Genomic DNA, 27,589 nt, shown 5'->3' on the forward strand with positions numbered 1-27,589 from the left:
CATAGCCAAAGCCCATACCTTGCACAGCCAGGCCCGCCGCAACGCATCCCAGGGGCAGGGGGCAAGACTTTGCTCAGACTGCGACTACCCCACCTTCCTTCTTGCCTCTTCGGGGCAGCCTGGACAGCGGCCTTTAATCCTGGTCCCTTCCTCCCAGGATACATCACCGCCCATGTGCTCCAGGTCACCAAAGTTAAAGCTCCTGGACAGACCCAAATGGCCTAGATCACAGCCTATGGACGCGCGGGCACGAGGCCCAGCGTTAGAGTAGTCTGCGGGCCGTCCAAAGCTCAGTTCGGCCAGGGACCCCTCATCCCCAGAGCCCTGCTTGGCTGGAGAGTTGTGGCCTAGTTACCTAGTTTATTGCCCAAAGCAACCGTCTACCTCCTGATGTGTTAATGACCCGAATGATGACATTCAGGGTCAACTTTAGACGTGACACCCCTGGTATTTGAGACACTCCCATCTCTGTAACTAGGGAGCCACATAGATGGCTAAATTGGAGAATCTATCCCTTAATGTCCTAGCGTGTGGCTCTGGATGGGATTTCCTTGGTTCAAAGTGTGTTTCTCTCACTGAAACAACTACTGCAGCGGTTAAGCAGGCCTGGTGTTCCCTTCCTTCCAGGTCTGCCTGGCAAACTCCTTACCCCAGAAAGCTCAGTTCCTGTCACCTTTTGCCTCTGCGAACCTGTCACTGAATTGTCTACGATAATTCCCCACTGGATTGCAAGGCACTTTGCACAGGGTCAGGCACAGGGAGGCTCCCTGAGGTGTAGAAGCATAAACAAATGAATGGCAACCAGGTACTCCCACCCCAGAACCATAGGTCTGGAGCTTTCCGCAAAGGGGCTGACTTCCTGAGGCTCTTTCCACATGGCTTCTTGCTGCCTCTGGGGACAGTAAATACCAGTTTGGAACAACCACCTTCTCTGAGCAGAGGGTCAGGCTGGGCTTTGTACTTGTTGGTTGGCCACAGAGGCACTAATACAGCCTCCAACCCCATCTCGCTTCCCTTGTCTGTAGCTTATCCCTGTATATTCTTTTTTGGCCTATGTACATGTTTTTAGGCGTTCCTCTGCTTCTCTGTGTCTCCTGGACTCTTGAGTGGTGGTTTGTCAGAGTGGAGGATATTGGTGGACACGTCTATCTCCTCCTTCTTGAGGCCAGTCTGTGTGGGAAGGATGCCTCAAGGATGGGTCCCTTTGAGGTCTGGGGTATGACACCTACTCACGTGTTTTTCATAAGGTCTGAACGGGGCCATTCTTCCACTTCTTTGTTAAGACTCGAGCTACTTTTCGTTTTAAAATATTTTATTAAATATTTAAATATATTTTTATTTTCAATTAAAAATTTTTTTCAGTAGGCTCCACGGCCCAGCCTGGGGTCTGAACTCACAACCCCAAGATCAAGAGTTGCATGCTCCACCAACTGAGCCAGCCAGACACCCCTTAAGTTCAATTTTTGAATTATAACGAGCATATGGTATAAAATGAAATATGGAAAGTCTCCTTCCTCAACGACCTTCTTCCCTTCCTGGGAGACAAATTTTAACCTTCTTCATTTTGGGATTTTAAATCAATGGTTGCCACTCACTTTCATTCTGATCCTCCCTAGCAGACCTCACCAGCAGTTTCAGAACTCAGCACAGCATACCTGGTTTGGTGACACTTCTGAGATGGATGGAAGCTCATCGTGCAATGGGGTGTGACACAGCAGGATTCGGCATCAGATCTGTGTGACCTTGGGAGAGTCAGTAACTCAACTCAAATATGTTGAAAGTGGTAAACATAGTGTCCAGTGAATGCAATACTTTTTCTGGGCACAGTGGTTAAGACATAGGAGTGAAAGAAAAGGAAAATTAGCTCTATCTAGAGCTTGTGCCCATGTCCATTCAAGTTTTTTGCATTTGGGCATCAGGGATGCTTTATGAAGATTCCATATGCCTCGGAGGTTCCTATTGGGTTTGGCAACCTGCCTCCAGTACCAAAGCAGGCATAAGGCCCATTGCCATGGCTACAGCCTGCCTCCATGTGCACAGAAAGCCTCTAGCTTAACTAGGGGGCTGTCCAGGGCAGGAGCTGCTCTGGTTGCCATGGCTGGGACATACTTTCATCGGGACAGGATGCAGCATGGTTCCTCAGTAGTAACTACTGTCATTTTAGTTTTCCTAGTACTGTACTCTTAATTTGTCTCGTTCTTCACCATCATGCTACAAATACCTTACCATTTTGCACATTTGCACACTGACACAGATTGGTAAGGCCAGGACTTATGCTAAGATCTTGATTTCAAACCTTTTCATTCTTGCTTCATTTCATAAGAGTGATCAGGATGCAGAGGTCAGGCCTCACTTGGCAGAATGGAAGCCCTGCCTCTCTTCCCAACCCCAACACCCACACCTCGGCATTGAAACATTAATGCTATGATTTCTTAACAGGGTAGAGTGTGACAATAATCCAGACTCATGTCCTAAGTCAGAGTCAGAAAGGGCCATCTAGCATGGCCTCTCCCCTGCCAGGAGAGTTCTGGGCTGCAGGGCAGTCAGCTCTGACCACTTTGGAGGATGGGCTGCTGGTAGTGGACCTTCTTGCACTATTACCAGGAAGAAGGGAAGAACCAAGGGCCAGGGACTTGAGTTATTTGCGCTGACAACCACCTCCTCACGCAGGAACTGGGTTCTTCTCAATTGTACAAGTATTGATCCTAGAAAAGCATGTGACAATTTAGAGGTGGGCATCTTGTCCAGGCAGGCAGTGGGTTTGCTGCAAGACTGCTGCAAAAGCCCCTGAATTTCATTACCCTAAAGCCAAGTCATTTGGGAGAAAGCCACACAGCACAAGCCAACACAGCATCAGATATGGAGCAACTAGGCCTCTCCCAGCTGGTGACCTCTCCAAGTGCTTCTCAGGAACCCACAGCTACTGTACAATAAGCAGACCGGAAAAAGGAATGCCAGTCAATCTGGATGGCCATGGGAAATCCGTAAGTGGCAGGGCCAAATCAGCCATGGAAATCAGCTTGTGCAACGGGGTTATTACCATCCAATGTCACTGCTGCTTCCTAACTCCCTCAGGAACCATCTGGTGGTAGTGAGAGCACCTTAGGTGGGAGGTTGCCATAGAAGAGAGTGGGGGGTATTTTCTTTCCTCAGTTGTCTGAAGGTGGTGGTCACAGTGCTGTATTAAGGCATAGCTATTTTGCTGAAGTCTGCAAAGGCTATACCCTAAAGGTCTGTAGTGGAAGGTCCTCGAGAGGCCTCTGGGGACACAAGAGAATAAAGATGGCTCTAGTTCTTCAAGGCAGGTGAGGAACAGGAAGAGGGGATCAGAAAAGGCTCTCCCTCCTTGGGGTCTCACGAGTTGGGAGAGGGCTGGGGGATCCGCGGGGAGAGCTAGCTCCAGCTGTTTTTGGAACCTCTGATTAAGCTGATTCACAGGACTCTCCCCCTTTAGTCACTACTGTCTCAGCTCTGGTTTCAAGTTCAGGGTCAAAGGTGCTTCCTAATAGGAGAGGTGGCAGGCCTAAAAACAAGCCACAGGGAAATGAAGTCCAGGGGGGCCATTCACAAGGAGACCCAACATCAGGGCTCCTGGGCTTCCATCCCATTCTGCAAAGTGACTTTCTTGGCTGGACATAACCCATTAACAGGGGATCAAAGTACTTTGACCTTGTCCCCAAGAAGTCCTCCGTCAACAGGAGCAACTGAAGTGCCATCATGTTCCAGGAACGGTTGAACAGAAAGCAGCGGGGTTTCCATCTCAGGGCTGGCACTGCATATCCAGACAAAAGGGTGCTCTATTAGGATGAGGTCTTCCTGGAAAGATGAACCCTCCTCAGGTTACCACATATCCAGCGGGACAGGACAGGACAGAAATTGTGAAAGCACATACAATTCACAGACTATTTACCTTACCCCCCAGAAAGCTCAATTACACCGTTTCTTTTTCTTCAGGAACACTTGGCACTCTCTAAAAAATCCTATTTCTTACTAGCTACTTTGGGTCTGGTATTCCTCCACCTCATAAGAGCATAAGCAGCCTGGAGTGCAGTGGCCTTGCCTACCTTATTCATAGTTATTATTTCATGGCATGCAAGGTCCAATGCCTGGCACATAATGCCTGCAAATGTTAACTGGGCTAATGGAGCTCATAGGATGGACTGTCAGGAACCGTACAGATCTTGCTCTACCATACAGCCTTCCTAAGTAGTGGTTCTCAAAGGGTGGTCCTTTGATCAGGTGCATCAGGATCCCCTGGGAATATGTTAAAAACACAAAATTTCAGAACTCACTCCAGACTTACTGAATCAGTTCTGAGGGCGGGGCTCAGCTGCTTGCATGCGAAAAATCCTATCGGTGACCCTGATCCATACTGAGGTTGGAAAACTGCTGTCCTTAATCACATTTGGGGGAACCACACCACAGTAAGGATCTGAGGAGACTGTGAGAGATTGACTGATTGTACATGTCCTGTTATGCTTTAAATAGAACTCACACTCAAGTTTATAAACCAGTCTTTAACTTGGATCAAGGATTAACCTCCTTCATCACCCTAGGGTAGCAATGGAACTCTGGGGGACCCTGCTGGCCTGAACACCCCTTACTGGAGGGAAGAGTCGGAACAGGTCCGAAAGCAAAGCACAACTGGCCCGGCACACTTCTGGGAGAAGCCGAACGTTCACCTCTCTGCAGACCCAGATTCCACTTTTTTTGCCTCACTGGGTTCATAAGCATCTTGAAGGCAATGGCTTCTGTCTTCTGCACAGGGTTTGCATCTGTGGGTGCTCAAAGGCTGTCCTTAAAAGTGTATCAAGGTTCACAGAATTAACTGCCCTTAAGGCCTGCCTCCAACTTGAGGCTGTCTACATTGCATCCTGACATTCTCTAGCTTGCCAAAGCAAAACTACTCATTCTTCTCTTGGCAGGGTCAGGATGTTGGCCATACTCCTTTCTTCATTTTTACCATGGAAACAAACAGTGGGCAAGGCACATTTAACTGTGTACTCCTTAAGTGTCATGAAATGGTCAGTCAGGAGGCCCCGAATCACTGAACTTTAATTGCTGACCAGGACTGGGTGGGGCTGAATATTTAGGTTCTTCATAGGACACATGAAGAGACTGATGGGTGAATGCAGAGAATGGGACTAGAATCCAGAAACGTTCTATTTATTCACTGAAAAAGGGAGATTAGGCCTTCTTGATCAATTTCCTCCAATCTTCCAAAACTCCCTTCTCCAAAATAACACCACACTGAGAAACACGTTTGTACAAAAAAAACCCCACGTATTATTCCCCCCCCCCCACAAAATTGGGTGGCTGTATTACAGGAACGAAACCAGATCAAAGACATGAAAAGAAAAAGTCACCACTTATATTGAAACATAACAGTGTTAAGAATTCAGGTATTCTGTAGAATTGTTACCAGCATAGTAAAAATATTTCCACCTGGATCTTTTAAATTTGAAAGCGATCACATTAAAGACCTGAGGTTACAAGGGACCACAGTATGAACCAGAATTCCATTTTCCTTCTAAGAACCCAGTGGAAAAGGTAAGTATTTGGAATGAGTTTCCTTTGGGAAAGACTGGCAGGAAATAGGGGAAAAAAAACCCTGGCCACTGTCAAAAGGCACTGGGATCTTTCTGGAGGCAAATGCATTGGAATCAAACTCCAGCAGGAACGAGCTCATTTCCACTCCGAGAGTCTAGAACACACACACAAAAGGAACAAGGTCTCCTTGGTTCCAGTACTCTGATGTTAACCGGGGCTACCTGGTTAGAGGCAACACCTGAGGGTTTGAAAGGCAAATTTTAATTGTGGTTTTATTTATTTTTTTGCTTTCTGATACTAAGAGAAAAAGTTGAGGTGTTTTACAAATACCTCCCTACATCCTCTCATATGTAAAGCTTTACAGAATATATAGAAAAAGATACCCAAAAGGTGTTCCACTTTGCATTCTAAATAATGAAACTGCCACTTGAGAGTGTGACATGAAGAGGCCAGGTGCTTTGGAAATCAAGCTCCACCAAACACACCCTTCCCCCATCCACAGAAGGATAGAAGGCAGGAAGGACAAGAGAAAACCAAGAACTCTCAAGTCATTCATCAGCAGGGGTTGAAATGGGCTCAAGTTAAGGCATTTTTGTGGCTCTTCCTCTGGAATGGCATTCCAATCTCCCACTCCGAGTACCCCAGCCCTCAAAAGCATGATGCTCTGATTGCCAACTGGGTTCCTTGGTACCCCCAGCATCTCCTTGACAACCCTGACAGATGGAATGTGAGATCTCAGAAAGGGAAGGGAGAAGGTATGAGAGGCCATTGATCCCGCCCCACTTCTCCAATCCCATCCCAAACCTAAAGTACCGCTTCACTAAACCCCACTCACCCTGGACTGCAAGAGGTAGTTTGGGGACTTGAACCCCCAGCCATCCTAACCAAGTTCCATGAGCTAGAATGTTTAGCACTATCTACTTACTTTTTTCTTTTTTTTTTTTCCTTTTTAAAGGTTTTTTGAAAGAGGGAAAAAAAGAATGAGTGTACAAAGCAGTGAATAGTGGACTAGACTCATTCGATAGTCATTGCCCTAGACTCCTACAGCTTTCCTGGCTAGTCTAGGGAACTAAGGAATGCCTCCCCAAATCCCTCCCCCAAACCAACAAACCATCTGCATAGAAAGCCAAACCGGTGGGCCAGGGATGGAGTGGGTCTGCTCTAACGCTTGTGCGCTACCCTACCAGGGACTGAAGGGGCGTGTTCCGCTACTCAGGGTGGAGGTCCCTCATGGTCCTCGCTGGGAATAAAATCAGTGGGGTCCCTTCCCCATCTCTTCGAATTTTGGTGCGTCTGTGTGGGGCAAAAGTCTCATGAAACTTCACCATCAGCACCAATCTCAGCTCAGGTTAGCAGAAATAAGGTCACTTATAATGCCTTTAGGTATGTTCCTTTTGGCTATTCCCTCTGCCCATCACCATTTTTTTGGTTCCTATTAACTTAGGATGCTCTCGTTTAAAGCAACAATGACAAAAGAAAAAAAAAAGATAATGATTATAAAGCATTATCCACATAAGACAAAGCAAAAAACTGTGGGGGAGCCAAAATGACGGACATCAAAATCTAATGCTGACAGGACCTGCGGAGAAACTGTACGCATACCCCACACCAGGCTGTGGGGGATGCGGGCTACTGTCAGGATGACCAGGGCACACTGTCACCATAAGCCTCTCCTTGTGTACTGGCTGAGGAACTAACACAAGAGGTGTCAGAGCATGGAGAGGGCTGGCAAGAGGAATGGGGAAATATGGGATGCGTGCTTGGGGCTGTGAGGAGAAAAATCCTAAAAGAAACCCAAGGAAGCTGAGGAACACAAGTCTCGTCATCCGCACTCCAGCCGGTGGCGCCGGGCGTGGACGCGGCCTGCATCTTCCAGGCTAGGGGGCGGCCGAGGCTGGTGGGCCTGGAGCAGGAGGCGGAGGGACTCCATCCGTGGGCGGCGGAGGCGGTGGCGGCTGCTGCGGCGGAGGGGCATCTGCAAACACAGCCAAGAGGGACTCATCATTGCTGGAAACGCAAGGGCTTGGGGAAGAGCCCGTTCAGAGAGAAATGCCACGGGAAGTAATTTTCCTCGCAGCAGGCAATTAACACAGACTTTGTGGCACTGCTGCCACTGCGGTCTGCGCAGTTCAGGTTCACTGGCCCTCCAGGTCCCCGCTCAGGTGCTGGGGTGTCTGAATCTGTCCCAACCTCCTCCAAGGCGAGGCCCACCCCTTCCAAGAATCACTCCAGACCTTGTCAGAACTTAAGTGTATTTTGAGTTTATTGCATTTTGATGGTTCTAATTGTTATTTCTTCAGTTAAATGATAAGCTCCTTCCTGGGCAAGTTCTGTGTCTTCTTTCTCTCACAGTGCCTGGCCTAGGTGGGCACAAAATAGATTATCAATAACTTCTTGTTGATTTAAGTGTCTCCACCAGGGCCAGAGAGCTTCACTCGAGGCGGCTGCTCACAAGGTGGACAGTCCTGGGATGCCCCACAGCTCCTGAACTGCAGTCCTTGGATTTTTGGCCAAAACTAGGTCAGGTCCTGAAGGGAACAATTAGTATCAGTGTCTGGGGCTCTTTCCTATTTCAACTTTAGCTGCTTAGCGTACAAAGGAACCCTAGAGATTATTTAATCCAGGGCTTTTAAAACCTCTTGATTTTGTCAGAAATAAAAACATATGAAACAAATAAATAATTCAAGCACAGCCTTGCTCACCGGTCAGTTCATCCAACCTTCCCCCCAAGAGACTGCCACCAAACTGCCAAAGCTCTTCAAAGCTCTGAGAGAGAGCCCACTGGTCAAATCTCTTGAGTCCTCTTTTCAGGGGGGGGGAACTAAGGCCTGAAGGGAGGAAGCACCCTGGCCGAGGAGGCCTGCCTGGTACCCAACAGCCAAGTCAGTGGCTCAGAATCCCTGAAACACTCACTTGTGGCAGGTAGTGGGGACCTGAAACCCTCCATATTCTCAAGGTGCTCCCCTGACGGCCCTTCAGGATGAAATCCTGGACAGTGGTAAAGACCAGTGATATCAGCTCTTGCAACTGGGATGGCAAAATGGGCAAGTCTCCTGGCAGGCTGACACATTTGCCTACCATCTGTAAGTTAACGACGTGAAGGTTCTCTTGCCAAGGAAAAGAAGTATCCCTATACTACAACCTCTGACCGGGACTCAAAGGAGATCATTTTTTCTACTGTCATGATCCTATACCCAGCTACACGGCTTTCTTCCATGCTCCCACACTATCTTAGTCCCTAGGGGCCCAGAGAGAAAGGAGATGAGCTTTTGTGCAGCCTGCCTCCTGGCCCTGTGAAGCCTCCCTGAGCGCTGCAGCGCACTCCAGGCACTTTGTGGTAAATCCTGTATACCACTATCCACTTGTTCGTTTCTTGTTTTCCCAACTACAGCTCCTGGAGACTAGGAATTCTTGAGACCTTGCTCTCGGTACCGTCAATAGGAGTTGACTCCTTGGCACATATGTGAACATCTAAATGAACCAGGACTAAAGACGTGGCTAGGTTATCTGGCCACTACTGACTGCATTTTGGGACCATTCTGAGAAGATCTACAGGAGTAAAGGACAGGTCAGAGCTTCTGAAGCAGTCTTCTGGAGGCCAGGACTGGGGGAGAGCAAGGAACTGGCTTCATACACCTGCCAGACACACACTGTGTCTTCTCCATGGAGTCTGCTGGGACCTCCTGTTCCTTCTCAACATAGCCCCTCAATACTCCCTCCTTAGTCTAAGTTGCTACTACCGCCATCCGGGATTAGATATGAGAAACTTGTTATTTCTGCCCTAAACTGTTTTTTTCTTTCTTTGACCCTCCAATTTTGAAACCTGTGTCCATAGAGGCTCCTGTAGGGAAACAACTAGCAGCTCAGTATGTCTAATAAGATTCAAGCTAGACCGGCTTAAATAGGAGCAGGTGAGGAATGACCTTTTGGCCTCCCCACAGACCTCAGTGTCGAGAGTGCAGGCCACAAAGGTTATGGCACATGCAGCCAAATGCTGCAAGCATTTGCACTCGTCACCTGTGCACCTGCTCATCAGGGGCGGTGAAGAGCATGGACCACAGATCGATCTTCTGGAATCCCTGTCACAGGCTGCACTGTCCACGGACCTGCCACACTATAGATAATCTAGAGAACAAAGCCTTTTGTCCCTTGTCTCCAGCCCTCCCAGAGAGACCCTAGGGTGATGCTTCCCCCCACCACGCTACTTACACATGCCGTTAGGTGCCGTGAGGGGTACCCGGGGTCCTAAGATGTTTCCTGGCATTGGAGGCATACCGGGAGGGGCTGGGCCACTCCCAGGCGGGTGGATGTTGGCTGCAACGGTGGGAATCATGCGGCCTGGCATGGGCTGCCCAGGGATCATGGAACCTGGGCCTGGTATCTGACCTGTGGAAAGAGATTTAAAGTATTAAGGTAAGTGTACTAAGAAGAAAGGGATCAATTCAATGCCCAAGAATGCTAAATACAAATACCTAACCCTCCAAAGGATTTGAAATACCAAAAGAACAATAATCTGTAATAATCTCTATGCCCAGATTTTCATTTTTTGGAAGAGGAGGAAGGATAATGGGGCATCTATGGAGTGAATGACTACCCTAAACACTGATATAGGCAGGCAGCTGAAGAATCATTACAAGAAAAACACCCTAAAAAAAAGCTGTCATTTTGGTTACTTTGGGTGGACAGTGGTCATACATCTTCCTGAGGACACAAAATACCAAGGACAGACCACAGGGGATGGAGAGGACTTTAACAGCACATCAGTGCACAGTCTGAGGATAGCAGCTCAGTTAAGAATGAGCTTTACACATGGGCTTTGTGGGAGGAAATATCTGAAAAGGTACTGGTCACAACTGAAATCAACATTATAAAGCGATTCTGACCAGAATCTCCAAGTCCTGTCCACAAAAAAGTTTCTCCTTCAAAACCCCACCATGAAGCACTGGCCCCAGAGAACCACAGTGGTGGTGGTTGTGGGGGATTAGCAAGAAAAATGGATAATACCTTCATCTCTTTCTACCGGTTTGAAATTGACAAACGGAGACACTATACACAAGAACAGTAAAATACCTCCTTGTCTGCAGTTTCACACTGAGCCTTCAGGACTTTCAGAAAACATTTTCTGTAGAGCCAGATAGTAAATATCTGGACCTTGCAGATCATATGGTCTTGTTCACAGCTTTTCTTATTAACTAATTAGTTAAGTTTTGAAGGAGAGGGGAGGGGCGGAGAGAGAATCCCAAGCAGGCTCTGCACGGTCAGTGGGGAGTTCGATGCAGGGCTTAAACTCATGAACCGTGAGATCATAACCTGAGCCGAAATCAAGAGTTGGACACTTAGCCGACTGAGCTACCCAGGTGCTTTTCAACTTTGCCACTGTAGGTAGCATGAAGGCAGTTACAGATGGCATACGGGTGTCGTAGATAATAGGTGAGACTGAGTCTCAAATATTTATGGACTCTGAAATGTGTTATTTCGTGTAATCTTCATACGATGTAAATATTTTTCTTTTGAGTCCCCCACCCGTGCCATTTAAACTGTAAAAACCATTCTTAGCCTGTGGTCCGTTCAAAAACAGGAGATGGGCCAGGTTTGGTCTGCAGATTGTAGTTTGCCAATCCTGCTTTAGATATGAGTATTTTCTCTTAAACTCAGAAGTTTGGCTGCCAGTCTTGGTTTTAAAGGGCCACAAGCAAAGGAGACTAGTTTAATGGGGACAAACCAAGGTTGAAGCACTCTTTTGCATGTGCATATGAACTCTACATACATGTAGGTAAATTATAGTCTCTACAGAATAAGGAAAGAGAATCTATGGTTTTGTTTTTATAAATCTAGGGATTTCAGTATCTCTGTAAGGTCAGCTGTATGAAACTAAATACAGGTTTCGGGGCACCTGGCTGCCTCAGTTAGTGAAGCGTGCGACTCTTGATCTTCGGGTTGTGGGCTTGAGCCCCATGTTGGGCATAGAGATTATTTTAAAAACAAATAAAAATTTAAACAAATTTAACAAAGGAGGCACCTGGGTGACTCAGTCAGTTGAGTGTCTGACTCAATTTTGGCTCAGGTCATGATCCCAGTGTTGTGGGATCAAGCCCTACATTAGTTAGGCTCTGCACTGAGCATGGAGCCTGCTTGGGATTCCCTCCTCTCCCTCTGCCCTCCTCCCCCACTCACGTGCTCTTTCTCTAAATGGAAAGAGAGAGAGAGAGAGAGAGAGAGAGAGAGAGAAAGAAAAGAAAAGAAAAGAAAAGAAAAGAAAGAAAGAATTAAATACAGGTTTCTAGACATAGTTCTGAGACAGCTAGAAGTAAGAATGCTTGAGGTCCAATCTTGGAAAATTTGGGAGATGGACTATCTGATAGCTAATGGTCAATTAAAACAGACAGAGCGGGGTGCCTGGGTGGCTCAGTCGGTTGAGCGTCTGACTTCAGCTCAGGTCATGGTTTCAGTTTGTGAGTTTGAGCCCTGCATCAGGCTCTGTGCTGACAGCTCAGAGCCTGGAACCTGCTTCAGATTCTGTGTCTCCCTCTCTCTCTGCCCTCCCCCACTTGTGCTCTATCAAAAATAAATAAACATTACAAAAAATAATAAAAAAATAAAACATACAGAGCAGTACTGGAGACAACTTAAGGGATGTCCTCTGTCACTGTTTAGAAAAAGCCCTGTCTTAAGAAAGACGTACAAAGCTTCAAGCCTCACACCATCTATTTCCAGTGTCTGTTCTCCGACCTAGGTAGGACCCAGACAAAGGAGGCCCTCACTACAGGGGTAGCAGTGAAGAGAACTCCGGAGGTTCAAGGGTCAGGGAAGAGTGGTCTACTGTCTCTGGGGGACAATTTTTGTAAAGCAAAGTATACCAACATCGTGCCTCAGAATAAACGGGACAGCAAGCTTTGGGCCCTGAGGCCCACCTTTCTGAGCTCTATAATGCAATCATTTGAGAGCCCAGCAGAGGAGTCTCCAAGGTCCATCCACTGGAGGACAGCTTGGTCAAATCGTTTCAGAGGAGGCAAGAGCAGCTACTGGGCCTACTTCTGGTCTGACACTGCCACCCACTCTTATACCAACTGACCATCAGAGCCAAATGCTGTTGGGTGCCCATACCACAGTGCGAGGACACATACAGATAGTGATGAGGAGCCTATCAACTTAGGGAATGAAATGGGGATGAAAGGAAGAATATGTCATACATCATACATCCCATAGATATACAGGGGTAGCAGGGTGCTGGAAGAGGAAAACAACAGAAGGAGCAAGCCAAAACACCTGGAACCTTCCAGTCAACTTAGACAATCTTGTGGATGACCTGAGATTTTAGATGATGTGCAATAAACTGAAGGAGGGGATTAGAGATAGGACAACAGCAGATTTTCCTAAGCACAAGGCCCAGCCTGAGTTAAGCAATCAGAAAATAACATGAGTGTCACTCCTATTACTCCTGAGAGCTGCCACTTGGTTGTAGCATCTTTCCACTTGCTGTTCCCTGAGGTACCTGCATCACTTTATTACCCATCACCTGCACTTCGCTGAGGAGCAGCAGGCTCAAAAAGGTTAAGAAAAACATACTCAGGTTAGGGCCATGCTACCCACGGTCTGTCTGATAGGACTCAGCAAAGGGGCTGGATGAGCCCTGCACAGAGAATGGGGACTTATTTATTTCTAAGAGAGAGAGAGAGACAGAGACAGACAGACAGACAGATAGACACACACACACGCTCACGCATGAGTCGGGGAGAGGCAGAGAGAGAAAGAGACAGAGAATCTGAAGAGGGCTCTGTGCTGACAGCAGAGAGCCCTATGCAGGGCTCGAACTCACAAACTATGAGATCATGACCTGAGCTAACGTCAGACACTTACCCAACTGAGCCACCCAAGTGGCCCCTGGTGAAAGGTTTTGGAAGAGGGAGGAATGTGGGGCTCATGGCCTGTGTGGAGAGCTTTCAGAAGGGATACAGAGGAGTTGGAGCCTAAAGCAGAGAAAAAAAGCTTCTGCAGAGAACCAAGGGCTGTGTGAGGGCAGGAAGTGTAGATAAGAGTAGGAGCTTAGGGGTGGGTGGGGGACAGCACCCCACAGGCAACCTGGGGTTGGGTGAGAGAGCAAGGCTGAGGGCAAGCATACAGGGAAGAATTCAGCGGGCAGAGTGCAGCGGGGATGAAGTGGACAGGACAGGCAAGGACTCCTGCACTGGGAAAGAGAGACATGGGACTGGCCACCCAGTGAGTGGAGTGTGATGAGGTGGGGTGCAGGGAAGGTACCGAACTCTTGAAGGTTCCCACGGGCAGTACCCCAGACTTCTGAGTCAGGGCCAGTCCTCTGCCGCTGTTCAAGAGGCTGTGACTTTTAGGAGATGCTCTTCCAGCACCTCTACTGCCACGTACCCGAACTAGGCCACTACTAAAAGTCACCATCTGCTCTGGAGTCTAAGTCTCTACAAGTCATTGTTAAAGGTATTCTGGTGGTGTGACAGGGAGACAGCAGACTTTTGTTGTTGAAGGCAGGAGGCCCGCTTTTAAGCCTTGGACTTTTATTATTTTTTTTAATTTTTAAAATTTTTAGAGAGACAGAGAGCATGAGTTGGGGAGAGGGGCAGAGAAGGAGGGGGGAGGAATGGAGGAGGAGGAGGAAGAGGGAGAGAGGGAGAGAGGGAGAGAGGGAGAGGGGGAGAGGGAGAGGGAGGGAGGGAGAGAGAGAGAGGGAGAGAGGGAGAGAGAGAGAGGGAAAGAATATCTCAAACAGGTTCCATGTGCAGAAGAGCTCCATGTGGGGCTTGATCCCACGACCCTGGGATCATGACCTGAGCTAACTGAGCTAACTGACCTGAACTAACTGAGCCACCCAGGCACCCCTCCAACCTCTCAATTCTAACCTCGAGATGAAACACTTTTCATGGAGTTGTGGTCAATGGAAGCCAAGTGCTAGACCAGCCAATACAGCCCGTGTCTATCAGTGGGTACAAGCTGCCTCCTGCTTCCAAATTCAACCTGGACAAGAGGCCTTAAGCAAGCGGGAAGAACATTTTGCCTGCCCTTCTCAGATCTCTCTCCAGGAAACTGAAGGCAATAGTCAAGCATGCCTTTACAAAAAAAGGGCAGAACGAGTCCTGGTGAGGGAGGAAGAAGAGCGAGCAAGCAGGTATGTGATCACAGAAATGGCAGGATACACGACTGTGCAGTCCCAACTGCTTCTTATTTTCAGCAGGCCAGAGCTTTAGGCTTTGACATGAAGGACAAGATTGCCCCACCTCCTGGATCACCAGTGGGCATCCCTGTCAGTAGCCACCCAGTACCATCCTCAACAAGGAAAGTACAGATGGAACCAACCAGACTGGAAAACTAAACAGTGTGATCTTACTTCCACTTCACCCCAACTGAGACGAGTGTTCTTGGGCAAGTCACTGAGGATGCCCAGAGCCTCGGTCTGCAGATTATATAGAGTGAAGCTAGATATCTGCCCCCTCTCACCGTATGACTTTCTGTATCATCAAGGAAATGGCTTGTTATAGTGCCTTATTATGTCACTGGCTTTTCCAACATGTTATGAGAGCAAATATTTTCATTTTATAGACCGGAAACAGAATTTGTAAGAGGTATCAGATCCAAGTCTTCTGACTCTAAATCAAATTCTCTATCATACTATTCTTTGCTCAAATGAAACAGTTCATGTGAAAGGACTTAACAGAACAGTCAGCATTAGAAAATAAAAATCAGGTGTGCCTGGGCGGCTCAGTAGGTTGAGTGTCCTACTCTTGATCTCAGTTTAGGTCTTGATCTCAGAGTCGTGAGTTCAAGCCCAGTGTTGGGCTCTGTGCTGGGTGTGAAGCCTACTTAAAAGAACAAAACCAAAAACACACAAAACAATTAAGGTGTATACTTTAGTTCCAGCCACCACGTTTTCTTCTTTGCTATTATAAGACCGCTCTGCTTCCTGCAGTAAGTTTTTCTTTTTTTTTAAACTTTATTTATTTTTGAGACAAAGAGAGACAGAGCATGAACGGGGGAGGGTCAGAGAGAGGGAAACACAGAATCTGAAACAGGCTCCAGGCTCTGAGCTGTCAGCACAGAGCCCAATGCGGGGCTCGAACTCACGGACTGGGAGATCATGACCTGAGCCAAAGTCAGCTGCTTAACTGACTGAGCCACCCAGGTGCCCCCTGCAGTAAGTTTTTAATTTAACAAACACATTTTGGCCCCCTGCAGTGGCTGGCTGGTGACCCCCAAACAGATATGGACATGTTCCAATACCTGGAACCTGTAAATGCAGCCATCTTTGCAAATGTGATTAAGTTAAAGGTCCTGAGATGAGAAGATCACCCTGGATTATCTTGATGGGCCCTAAATCCAATGACAAGTGTCCTTATAAGAGACACATGGCCACAAGCCAGGGAATGCCACCAGCCATCAGAAGCTGGAAGAGGCAAGGAAGAGACTATCCCCTAAGACCCCTGAAGAGAGCAAGCCTTCCTAGATTATGAACTTATAGCTCTTAGAATGGAGGCAACACATGTCTGTTGTTTTAAGTCACCAAGTTTGTGAAAGGGGAAGACATAAAGACTGAGTCACTCGCCAATGTCATAAAGTGTGTAAACAGGAGAGCCCAGATCTGACTTGGGTACTGTGGCTCCAGAGATGGTGTTTGTACTGCAGTGCACCCTGTGGATGAGGGTCTGAAGGAGGGAATCCATCCTTTGTCCAGCAGACTGTGTGATGTAATCCTTGCTGCTACTAAACCGATGGGTCAGTTCTCTGACCCACACCCAGCTCCAGAGAGAAACAATCCTCCAACCAGCAGCTCGGTGTGGGAGTTCTAGCAGGGAAACAAGCTATTCAGGAAACAATCTGGGAAAGAGGAGAATCGACTGCAGATTGACACAGACCCATGAGGTGATGCCTACCCAACATGCACTGGGCTATGGCTGCAGGCTCTTGCCATCAGGGCCCAGTGGTGCCATTTCCGAAGCTAGGTGCTCAGTGGCAGTGGCCTGTTTACCTATTTCCCTATTTCTTTACGTCAACAAGCTGTGATAGGGCAGCTTTAGGGTTTTCCCAGGGCATAAACCCAATGGCTGCAAAAAAACTTCTTTTTCTTGATCTAAATCCTGAAGCCTTCTGAAAACCAAAGTTTTCCTACCTTCCTGTCATAGCAGGGCAAGAAAGCCACTGAGACACAGATGTACAGGGTACAAGAGAACAATAGCTCCTTGAGAGAGGTGGCAGCAGACAGGAAGGATCAGAGGAAAAATAGTTGACTTCTACTTAGGCAGACAAACACTTCTCAGGAAAGGAAGGGGCATGAAGAGCAGTCAATATCCATCCAGAGGTTACTGCTGTCACGCTATACAACTCACGGTGTGGGTGCATCTAGGGCAATGCATTTAGGGAACAGATAGCGGGAGACAAGGATGTCATTCTCAGTCAGGGTCTACAATTTGCCAGGCAATGACAGCTATCTCATTGAAATCTCTGGGCTGTCAGGCAGACTGGAAGACAGAAAGAGCCCAGTTTCAAGATAAGGAAATGAAGTCTCAGAGAGACTATGTAATTTGGCCCCAAATCCCAAGAACAGAGACAGAGAAGATTCAAACTCAGGTCTGTCTGCTCCCAAGGCTCGTTCTCTTTTCCTTAACACCTATACTACCTTACCTTGATGGAGGAGCTCTCTTCTTGGAAAAGATGTTTTCTAACATAAAATTTGAAATGGGGCAGAATTTAAGAGGACTGGTAAGAGAACAGAATCAATTTCTCGAAATACAAACTCTGTCCTCTTGAAATCTAAACATTCCTGTGTTCTTTCTGGTGTCTGACAAAGCTCTTATCACTTTTACAAGGATGACAATGTCTGAAAGTACTTTCATGACCTTTTACTAAACAGGAAGAGATCTGGCCCACATGAACATGAAATGCACAGGAGTAGACCTTATGAAGCAAAAAAGGGTGCACTTGTATGTGTCTTCCAGGAAAAAAAAAAAAAAATTCAGGTATCTCCTTCCCTGGGAGAGAGGGAGGTGAGAGAGACAGACGACATGAGGCTTTGAGACAGCAGCATCAAAGCAAAAACTGGTGGGAGTTTGACCTACATACAAGCTCTAAAACACACACACACACACACACACACACACACACACACACACACACACACACACACCAAAAACAGCAGGCATCCAAAGCCTGAAAAATGGAAAGGTTTGCTAAAATTAGGTTTAGCCTAGTGGAAAAATCCCTCACACTCTCTCAGGTTTATTAGCTCTTTTACTAAAGCATGATACCCAACATGCCTGGTGGAATATTTAAGGATTTTTATTTTTGGGGATGGGAGAGGCAGGTGGCAGAAGAACATGAAACTAGGAAAGGAAACTCGTGAATTTCCAATCTTGAACACATTTCATTGCTCCGTTTCTAACTGTCCACAACACATCCACTGGCTGAGTGCCCCGGAGAAAGGAAATAACACAATCAGGGCCAAGTGAGGGGAAGCCCAGGCTCCTAGGGGACTCCTCCTTCTGCAGAGCTTCCGGGGGGGGGGGGGGGGCGCGCCTGCAACAGACATTCTTTGTTGAAGACTGGGTCCTCACTGTTCTCTTTGTAAGGGGAACCTGCTACTCCGGAAAGTGGCTCAGGATCCTTGTTATCCACGTGACGCAAGCAGGACTGAAGGCCCAGCAGATACTGAAAACTTGGCCAATGTGATGAGCCATTCCTTTTTCCTTTTTGGTGTGGGGCTGGGAGTTCAGGGGGTGGGCTGGGAAGGGATGACTGGTTGGAATCCTTTCCTAAGCACCGTTTCTCACGGGTAGGGTTGTGTACGTGAGTCTAACCTGGGGGTTGAAAAGTCAAGTGACTAATGCCTTGGTGGAAATTTCCTTAAACAACCAACATTTTACTAATTCTAGTTTTATCATTAAAACATCATCTATACCATGTCTGAGTTCTCATCAATTCAGACCAATTCCTATTCTGGTTTTTTAAGGCACTTCTAAAAATTCTTCTACTATTAATCATGAGGAAACCATAAAGGTATTTAAGCCAGTGTGTCCTTTTCCTTTTCACACACAGAGGCTTCCTCAATGCAGGCAGCTCATTCTAGATCCATGACAATTCCAGAGTGCTTCATTTACTATAAATGCCCAGGGGAAAGGAGGGCAGAGCTTACACCACACCTATGTACTAGATTTCTGTCATTTCCTTTTGACTCAACTCACTGACACGTCATGCTCCTTTAAGAATGGGCCGAGGCCTGGGGCACCTGGGTGGCTCAGCTGGTTAAGCATCCAACTTCAGCTCATGATCTCAAGGTCCATGGGTCTGAGCCCTGCATTGTGCCTGATGCTGACAGCTCAGAGCCTGGAGCCTGCTTGGATTCTGTGTCTCCCTCTCTCTCTCTGTGCCTCCCCTGCTCTGTCTGTCTCTCTCTCAAAAATTAAGAAACATTAAAAAAAAAAAAAAAAAGAATAGGCTGAAGTCCTTGGGAGTACTGACCACTTTACATTAAAAGAGACCTTCACTTGGGGCGCCTGGGTGGCTCAGTCGGTTGAGCATCCAACTTCAGCTCAGGTCATGATCTCACAGCTCGTGGGTTCGAGCCCCACATCGGGCTCTGTGCTGACAGCTCGGAGCCTGGAGCCTGCTTTGGATTCTGTGTCTTCCTCTCTCTCTGCCCCTAAGCCACTCGCATTCTGTCTCTGTCTCTCTCAAAAATAAATAAACATTAAAAAAAAAAAAAATTTAAAAGAGACCTTCACAGGAACATGACAGGACAGTCCACTCACCACTGTTGTTCAACATAGTACTGGAAGTCCTAGCTTCGTAATTAGAAAACAGAAAGTAATAAAAGCCATACAAATTGGCAAGGAAGAAGTCAAATTTTCACTCTTCACAAATGACATGATACTCTACTTGGAAAACCCGAAAGACTCCACCAAAAAACTATTAGAACTGGGGCGCATGGGTGGCTCAGTCGGTTGAGCGTCCGACTTCAGCTCAGGTCATGATCTCATAGTCCGTGAGTTCGAGCCCCACGTCGGGCTCTGTGCTGACAGCTCAGCGCCTGGAGCCTGCTTTGGATTCTGTGTCTCCCTCTCTCTCTCTCTGCCCCTAACCCACTTGCATTCTGTCTCTCTCAAAATTAAATAAACATTAAAAAACTACTAGAACTTATACATGAATTCAGCAAAATCTCAGGATATAAAATCAACATACAGAAATTGGTTGCATTTCTATACACGAATAATGAAGCAGCAGCAGGAGAAATCAAGGAATTGATGCCATTTATGACTGCACCAAAAACCGTAAGATACATAGGAATAAACCTTACCAAAGAGATAAAAGATCTGTACGCTGCAAACTATAGAACGAAACTGAAGAAACGAAAGAAATTGAAGAAGGGGCACCTGCATGGATGGCTCTGTCAGTTGAGCGTGCAACTCTTTATTTTGGCTCAGGTCATGATCTTACAGTTCGTGGGTTTGAGCCCCATATCGGCTCTGTGCTATCCGCACAGAGTCTGCTTGGGATTCTCATCTCTTCTCTCTGCTCCTCCCCTGCTCGTGCTCTCCCTCTTAAAGTAAATAAATAAATTTTTTTAAAAAGTTAAAGAAGCCACAAAGAAATAGAAAGACATTTCATGTTCATGGATCAGAAGAACAAACATTGTTAAAATGCCTCTACTACCCAAAGCAATCTACACCTTCAGTGCAATCCCTATCAAAGTAACACCAGCATTCTTCACAGAGCTAGAACAAAAAATTATAAAATTTGTATGGAATTAGAAAAGACCCTGAATAGCTCAAGTAATGTTGAAAAAGAAAACCAAAGCTGGAGGCATCATAATTCCAGACTTAAAGCTGTATTACAAAGCCATAATCATCACAAAGTCAGTATGGTACTGGCACACAGACACACAGATGAACAGAAAAGAGTACAGAACTCAGAAATGGACCACAGCTATATGGCCAACTAATCTTTGACAACGCAGGAAAGAATATCCAATGAAAAAAGATGGTCTCTTCAGCAAATGATGCTGGGGAAACTGGATACCAACATGCAGAAAAATGAAATTGGCCCACTCTCTTAGACCATACCAAAAAAAAAAAAAAAAAAAAAGGATGAAAGACCTAAATGTGAGACAGGAAACCATCAAAATTGTAACCTCTTTGACTTTAGCCACAGCAATTTCTTACTAGACATGTCTGTGGAGGCAAGGGAAACAAAAGCAAAAATGAACTACTGGGACCTCATCAAGATAAAAAACTTCTGCACAGTGAAGGAAACAATCAACAAGACTAAAAGGCAACTGATGGAATGGGAGAAGATATTTGCAAATGACATATTAGATAAAGGGTTAATACCCAAAAATCTATAAAGAACTTATCAAACTCAACAACCAAAAAACAAATAATCCAGTGAAGAAATGGGCAGAAGACGTGAATAGACACTTTTCCAAAGAAGACATCCAGATGGAAAACAGATACATGAAAAGATGCTCAACCATCAGGGAAATACAAATCAAAACCACGATGAGATAGCACCACACATCTGTCATAATAGCTAAAAGTAACAACTCAGGAAACAACAGATGTTGGTGAGGATGCAGAAAGAGGAGAACCCTCTTGCACCGTTGGTGGGAGTGCAAACTAGTGGCAATGTAATCTGGAAAACAGTATGGAGGTTCCTCAAAAAATTAAAAAATAATAGAACTTCCCTATGACCCAGCAATTGCTCTACTAGGTATTTATCCAAAGTATAAAAAAATGCTGATTTGAAGGGGTACATGCACCCCAATGTTTATGGCAGTGCTATCAACAATAGCCAAATTATGGAAGGAGCCTAAATGTCCATCGACTGATGAATGGACAGGCATACACACACACACACACGGAATATTACTCGGCAATCAAAAAGAATGAAATCTCGCCATTTGCAACAATGTGGATGGAACTAGAGTGTATTATGCTAGGCGAAAGAGGTCAAAGACAAATATCATGATTTCACTCGTATATGGAATTTAAGAAACAAAACAGATGAACATAAGGGAAGGGAAGGAAAAATAAGATAAAAATGGAGAGAGAGGCAAACCTTAAGAGACTCTTACATACAGAGGAGAAACTGAGGGTTGCTGGAGGGAAGTGGGTGAGAGGACGGGCTAGATGGGTGATGGGCATCAGGGAGAGCACCTGTTGGGATGAGCATTGGGTGTTACATGTAAGTGATGAACCACTGGGTTCTACTCCTGAAGTGAATATTACACTGTATGTTAACTAACTTGAATTTAAATAAATAAGTTAAAAAAAAAAAATAAAGGAGATCCACACAGTTAGAGGTGCCCTCTTGGCTCAGGTAAGCAGCACAATCAAGAACACCTCAGGAAGCAGCAGTCACTACCCAGGCCACTCTCCTGGTTCCCCATGTGCTGTCACTATACCCTGGTCAAAGGATACTATGTGCCTGCTCAAAAACTTATTGCTATCATGACTGTTCAACTTGTGCCATCTGGGATGGTAGTTTCACAGGGAGTACTAGTAAGGCTTTAATTTAGAAATCTCTTCATGAAATCACAGTTTTCCAATTTAAATGAAAAGACGAAATGCAGTGGTGTGTATTTTATCAGATTAGCAAAACCTAAAGGATGTACAAAGATGGCTGGGGCCACCTCCAGCTTCCATTTGCCCACTGTACACCAGAAACACACTACTACAGATACTTCCTTTGCCTTTTTGTTTGGTAGGGAACAGACCAACTTGGGACCCTCTGTCAGAGACAGGAACAAAACACACACACAGCTGGAGCTCCTAAGTTATTTCCAAATAATAAGATCCAAGGAAGAGCAAGGACAGCATGAAGACAGTACTTTCTTTCTATACACAATTCTAAGGATCTGAATGAATTAAGGGGTAGTAGAGGAGGAAAACTGCAGAGGTTCAAACTAGATGCAATATATGCAGGTATGGGTTTCTACCAGCCACTTTGGGGACCAGGCCCATGCATCTGACAGCCTGGCAGATTCATGAGACTGAGCCACTATTTTTACGGGCTCTACCACTGACAGACAGTTTTGCGGAGAAAAGATTACGTGGGATTTATCTCCATAATTATACCAACTCTAAGTCAGAAGGTTGGACAAATTAACCACCCAGTGATAAATCTGTCTTGACCTTTTCACCACTTCTCCAACCTTGCTGGTTTTTCAGAGGCTGATTTCCCCTTCCTTCAGACTATAAATTCTGGCCAAATACTAAAAGCTAGCCAACTGACCTGGATAATTATCCTCAGCTCCTAAAATAAATGCTGTGGCGTGTAAACTTTTCTAGAACTTGGGAAACAATAGTTGGAAGGACCAAGCTCAGAGTTAACTGACACCTGTAGCAAATCAGACTGAAGCTGAACTTCACCTAAAACACTACCCACTTCCTTACCTGCCCTGCTTTGAAGGCCCCTTTAGTGGATTGCTAGTCTATGGTGTACCAGACTCACCTGTTACAACCAGCTTTTTCTGAACTGGTGACATGAAGGCAACTTTTAACTACTGGGTTCAATTTATTGTTCTTAATTTTACTCTTGAACACACTTGATTTAATTTTACATTTGAACTCCAGAACACTCCCACAACACAATTACGTTGAGCTGTTACAACTCTCTCACACACTGCTAGCATGTAAACTGACAGAACCGTTTTGGAACACTACTGGCAGCATCTACTAATATGAACATACACATATCCTATGACCCATTCTAGGTACTTTGGGGCACACACAACAGAAATGTATACCTATGTTTATCATATGTTCAGAGCAATACTTGCCATCTGTAAGAACGAACACCAGACAGAAGCAAAACTCACTGTGTGATTCCCTCTAGATAATACTCACAACCAGCCCAACTAGTCTGTGCTGGTAGGAATCAGGACAGTTGTTGGTCCTGGAGGAAAGAAGACTGAGAGGAGTATCATGGGGGCTTCCGGGTATTGGTCACACAGGCATATTCTCTTTGTTAAAACTCACTGAATACTCATGATTTGTACCTTTTTCTTCATAGGTACATTCTATTTCAATAAAAAATTGTAAGAAAAAAGATGATCTCATGACAGATTTTTAAAAAACCAGTCTCCACATACATGCAATGATCCTTTTCTTTAAAATTCACTGAAGAAAAGCTTATTTCTGTGAGAAAGTAAAAAGAGAAAACGCCCTATTCCTATTCTAAAGGCTATTTTTATGACCTCTAGTTCCTTTGGCACGGTCTCCCTAAGAGAAATAGCTGTATCTGAATCTGCTGTAAGCCCCCTCTTAGTGCTGTCACGGGGCAGCATCGTGGGGTCACTCTGGAATCAGATGGAGCCCAGCACAAATCCCGGCTCCACCATGCAAGGTCACGTGGTCCTCACCATGCACGCATAGTTCCTGAACTGTGAAGTGGGCGAAAACAATACAGGTGACAGGCCTTGCATGCAAACATTTGTCCTCACCAGGGCGTGAATTTAGGGAAGAAGGCAGCATCTCTCTTCCCATCTTTTATGAGCTAGACGCAGATGTTAGAGCTCTTTAGGAGTCCTCGGTGAACAGTTACTGCGGATGATGCCACTTAACACCAGCCAGAATCGAGACCAAGTAGCGACAGTGAACTTTTAACCCAGTAGCTTTAGGAACAAAATTTTAAAAATAACTACTGTTTCTAAAAAAATCACTTTGTGGTCTTCATTCTGTTAAGCATTTGTATCTTCTGAAAGTTTAACTTTGAAGAAAATTAGATCTCATACAGAGAATTTAAGATATGCTCAAGCAGACAGAAAGACTGAGGGAGAAGGATCCTATGTTGTGAGCAGGGCAGACCCCAAAGACTACATCCACAAATATCATGTAGATCAAGTGGCAAGTCTGATGGTGGGTTATAAATTCCACAGGGGCCATTTAAGAGTCGTGTGTGCGAAATGAAGGCCTCTCAACTGAAGTCAACCTAGCCCCAGCCTGGGGTAAAGCCAATAAAAACTAATACCTAAAACATGTTTTGGGTTGTGAATTAAAAGATCCATGTTGATAATACAAGTTGCCAGATCATAGTTTTTTTCAGTCATGGCTTCCTCAGGCGAACATGCCTGGTTATTTCCGTGAGCAGATTTAGAAAATTTGTCATCTATTAGTCATGTTGGGACCTTCTTTGGCTTCCAAGGGTCACTTTCCGTTACCTTAGTTCATTTCTACATGCCTTGGCCAAAGAATTTGCATCCCACCCCAAGAAGCACAAGCCTGGGCTCTGCTAGACACCTGGCACGCTGCTGTAGGGTAATTACGAAAACCCTCCAGGACGACTGTTACTTGAGCAAAGTGACATACGGCACACACCCATATGCACTGCTCTCCGCAGAGGGAAGAAATGTTGGGGGAGGGGGGAGCACGAAGAAAAGCTGAAATGAAAGGTACGTTTTAGGTTTTCAAGATGTGGGTAGGTAGTTTTGGGTAGTTAAGTTTAAAAGGACTGTGAGATCAACTTTCAAGGTGGTCAAAAGGTGGCAAGTAGTTGCCAACTTGAAAGGGCTCCTGTCAGCTAAAGACAGAACAATCTGAGCATCAACAAGAATAATGTCCATAATAGATTAAAACACATAAAATACACAAAAATATGTAAATTCACAATACTAAAAACATATACACACAACGGGGGGGGAACCCCTTATTGTCACCTTTGGTGCAGGCGGCAGTGGTTAGTAACTCATTATCCATGTAACCGATAAAGAGAAAGGATGAAGCATTTACTCAGTCTTTCCTGTAAGGACTCATTTTCAGGATAACTAAATGACTGACCAAAAAAAAAAATTTTTTAAGTTAAAGAATCACTGATAATAAATGAAGAAGACATAGAAATAAATGCAGAAGGAATAATCAACTTAGACATCTCACCATTTTGCAACACCTGATGGTTTAAATAGCGGATCTACAAAGCAATTCTCAAAGGCAGGTAAAATCTTTGGTGAAGTCTGATGGGGAATGCATCGACCAGCCTAACAACACCAGAACTACTAACCAACCCTACTGTCACCAAGAGAGACAACCGAAATTACAGTAAAACTGCCAGCTCCCAAAAAGTGAACCTGAACCTGGTAAAACATTCAGAGCAAGCCTCTGGATTATGGGAGAGGTGTTGAGAGAGATGAAGTGGGGAGAAGAACATACAAAATGGCACTACGCACCTAAAGGGGACATGCAGGCACGGTCAAAACCCTAGTTTCTTCAATACTTGAATGACATTTGAAAAAAAAAGGAGGGGAGGTGAACTGTTACCACATTAAAACAGTTTTAAGAGAACAAATACAATGTGTGGACCTTATTTGAACCCTGATTCCAACAAATGAAGCATCCAAAGACATTCAGCTAATGGTACTAAGAGTTATGGTTACTTTCACCGGGTGTCATGATAGTTATGTTAAAGAGTAAGATTTCCATTGGTTAGAGATACATTCTGAAGTCTATTTCTTGCCCCAAAGTGAGGAGAAACAGATAAAATATTGATAACTGAGGCTGTACAACAGGTATGCAGGGAGGATTATTATACTATTCTCTCTACTTTTGTCTATGATAGAAGATTCCTATAACAAAAAGTTTAAAATGGCACAAAAGGTGATGGGTATTGAAGCTGGGTCATAAGAATTCATGGCACTATGCTTTTTTGTGTGTGTCTATCTTTAGTTAGACTTGTAAGTTTAACCTGTAAGTTAAAAAAAAAAAAAATGTAGATAATCCAAGGATGAATTTTTAAGGAACTATGGGATCTGTCCGCCACTAAGAGACTGACCAAGGAAAGGCATCACATCAGGAACAGAACATGGCAGGCATTATGTGGTGGTGGCTATACAACCAGATTTCATTTGCCTACCATGACCTGGATGACAATGAACATGACAGTTCGTGTCTCGAAAGGTTAGCTCCTTTCATGCTATGCCACAGGGATGACCCAGTCTTGTCTGTGAGCAGAGTGTGCCTCTCACCTGGCTGGGGTGGATGAGGTGGTGGCATCTGGTGGTGCATGAGAGGGTAGGGAGGAGGCTGCTGATGAGGCATCATGCCGGGGTGCCCCGCTGCTCCGAGTGGTGCCAGGCCAGGTCCTCCTGAGTGCTGGTGTGCCTGCTGAGGGTTCTGCCCATGCTGCTGCTGTTCCATTTGCTGTCGGGCTCGCAATTCAGCGTATTTCAGCTGTTCCATGTGGAAGTTCTGGCGTTCAGTAAGCAACTGCTGCCTCTGTTGTTCTAACTGTTAAGAAAAAGAAAGGAAAGAGAAATGACACCATGAGAGGTTCTCAGGAATGGATGACACATAGGACACCTACCTGATGCCTGAACTCCCTATACCGCATCACAGTACATAGCCACCTCACCTCCTGCACGATCTACAGTGAGAAAAGGCATTATTTCTTGAGTAGCAGATTTCCACTTGGACACTTGTTAACAAGATCAAGGTCTTTGTGTTATGTACAAGGTCTGCCTTTCTTTACAACCTTCACCCAGTGAGGTTAACTGTTCTCTGGGCCCACCCAGTATACATGTAATCCTCTGGCAGGCCTTCAGATATGTAAAAATAGTTTCCATGACTGCTTTAATATTCTCCAGGTAAAACAAGCCTCTCCTGTCCTTTTAATAGTCCCCTCAACTGCTAAAATTTCAAGTCCACACAACCTTCCCAGGTGCTCTCTTCTGGACATGATCTTTTGGTTACTATTTTTTTTTTTTAACGTTTTATTTATTTTTGAGAAAAAGAGAGACAGAGCATGAGTAGGGGAAGAGGCAGAGATAGAGGGAGACACAAAACCCGAAGCAGGCTTCAGGCTCTGGGCTGTCAGCACAGAGCCTGACACGGGCCTCAAACTCACTAGCCGTGAGACCATGACCCGAGCCAAAGTCAAATGCTCAACTGCCAGAGCAGCCCAGATGCCCCTGGTTACTATTTTAGAACATGACACAGAGTTAAATCCTCTGGATAGTGGATGTGGCCTTAGCTGCAAATACACACACTTTTCTCTGTGGAGCTTTGACAGTGCCACTGCAAATCTTAGCTTTCAAGTA

General features: G+C 45.6%; 1 protein-coding gene across 5 annotated transcripts in view; it reads right to left on the reverse strand.

The window, feature by feature from the left end:
- Positions 1 to 5,349: 5,349 nt before the first annotated feature.
- The window catches only part of SMARCC1 (SWI/SNF related, matrix associated, actin dependent regulator of chromatin subfamily c member 1), a 173,726-nt gene continuing 151,486 nt past the window's right edge, over positions 5,350 to 27,589 (reverse strand). For 4 of the 5 annotated variants that reach the window (XM_047094682.1, XM_047094681.1, XM_047094680.1 and 1 more), the window contains 3 exons: positions 26,519 to 26,780; positions 9,760 to 9,936; positions 5,350 to 7,525 (listed from right to left, as the gene is read on the reverse strand). In XM_047094682.1, coding sequence (XP_046950638.1) covers positions 7,428 to 7,525; positions 9,760 to 9,936; positions 26,519 to 26,780 — 537 coding nt within the window. In that variant the 3' untranslated portion in view covers positions 5,350 to 7,427. Of the gene's footprint in view, positions 7,526 to 7,795; positions 8,079 to 9,759; positions 9,937 to 26,518; positions 26,781 to 27,589 lie in introns of those variants that run through there. The other variant, XM_047094679.1, reaches the window with a different exon arrangement.

Source organism: Lynx rufus, unplaced genomic scaffold (genome assembly GCF_022079265.1).
Source record: "Lynx rufus isolate CCGP_SWC_20201006 ecotype Redwood Valley unplaced genomic scaffold, mLynRuf1.p SCAF_4, whole genome shotgun sequence".
NCBI lineage: Eukaryota > Metazoa > Chordata > Mammalia > Carnivora > Felidae > Lynx > Lynx rufus.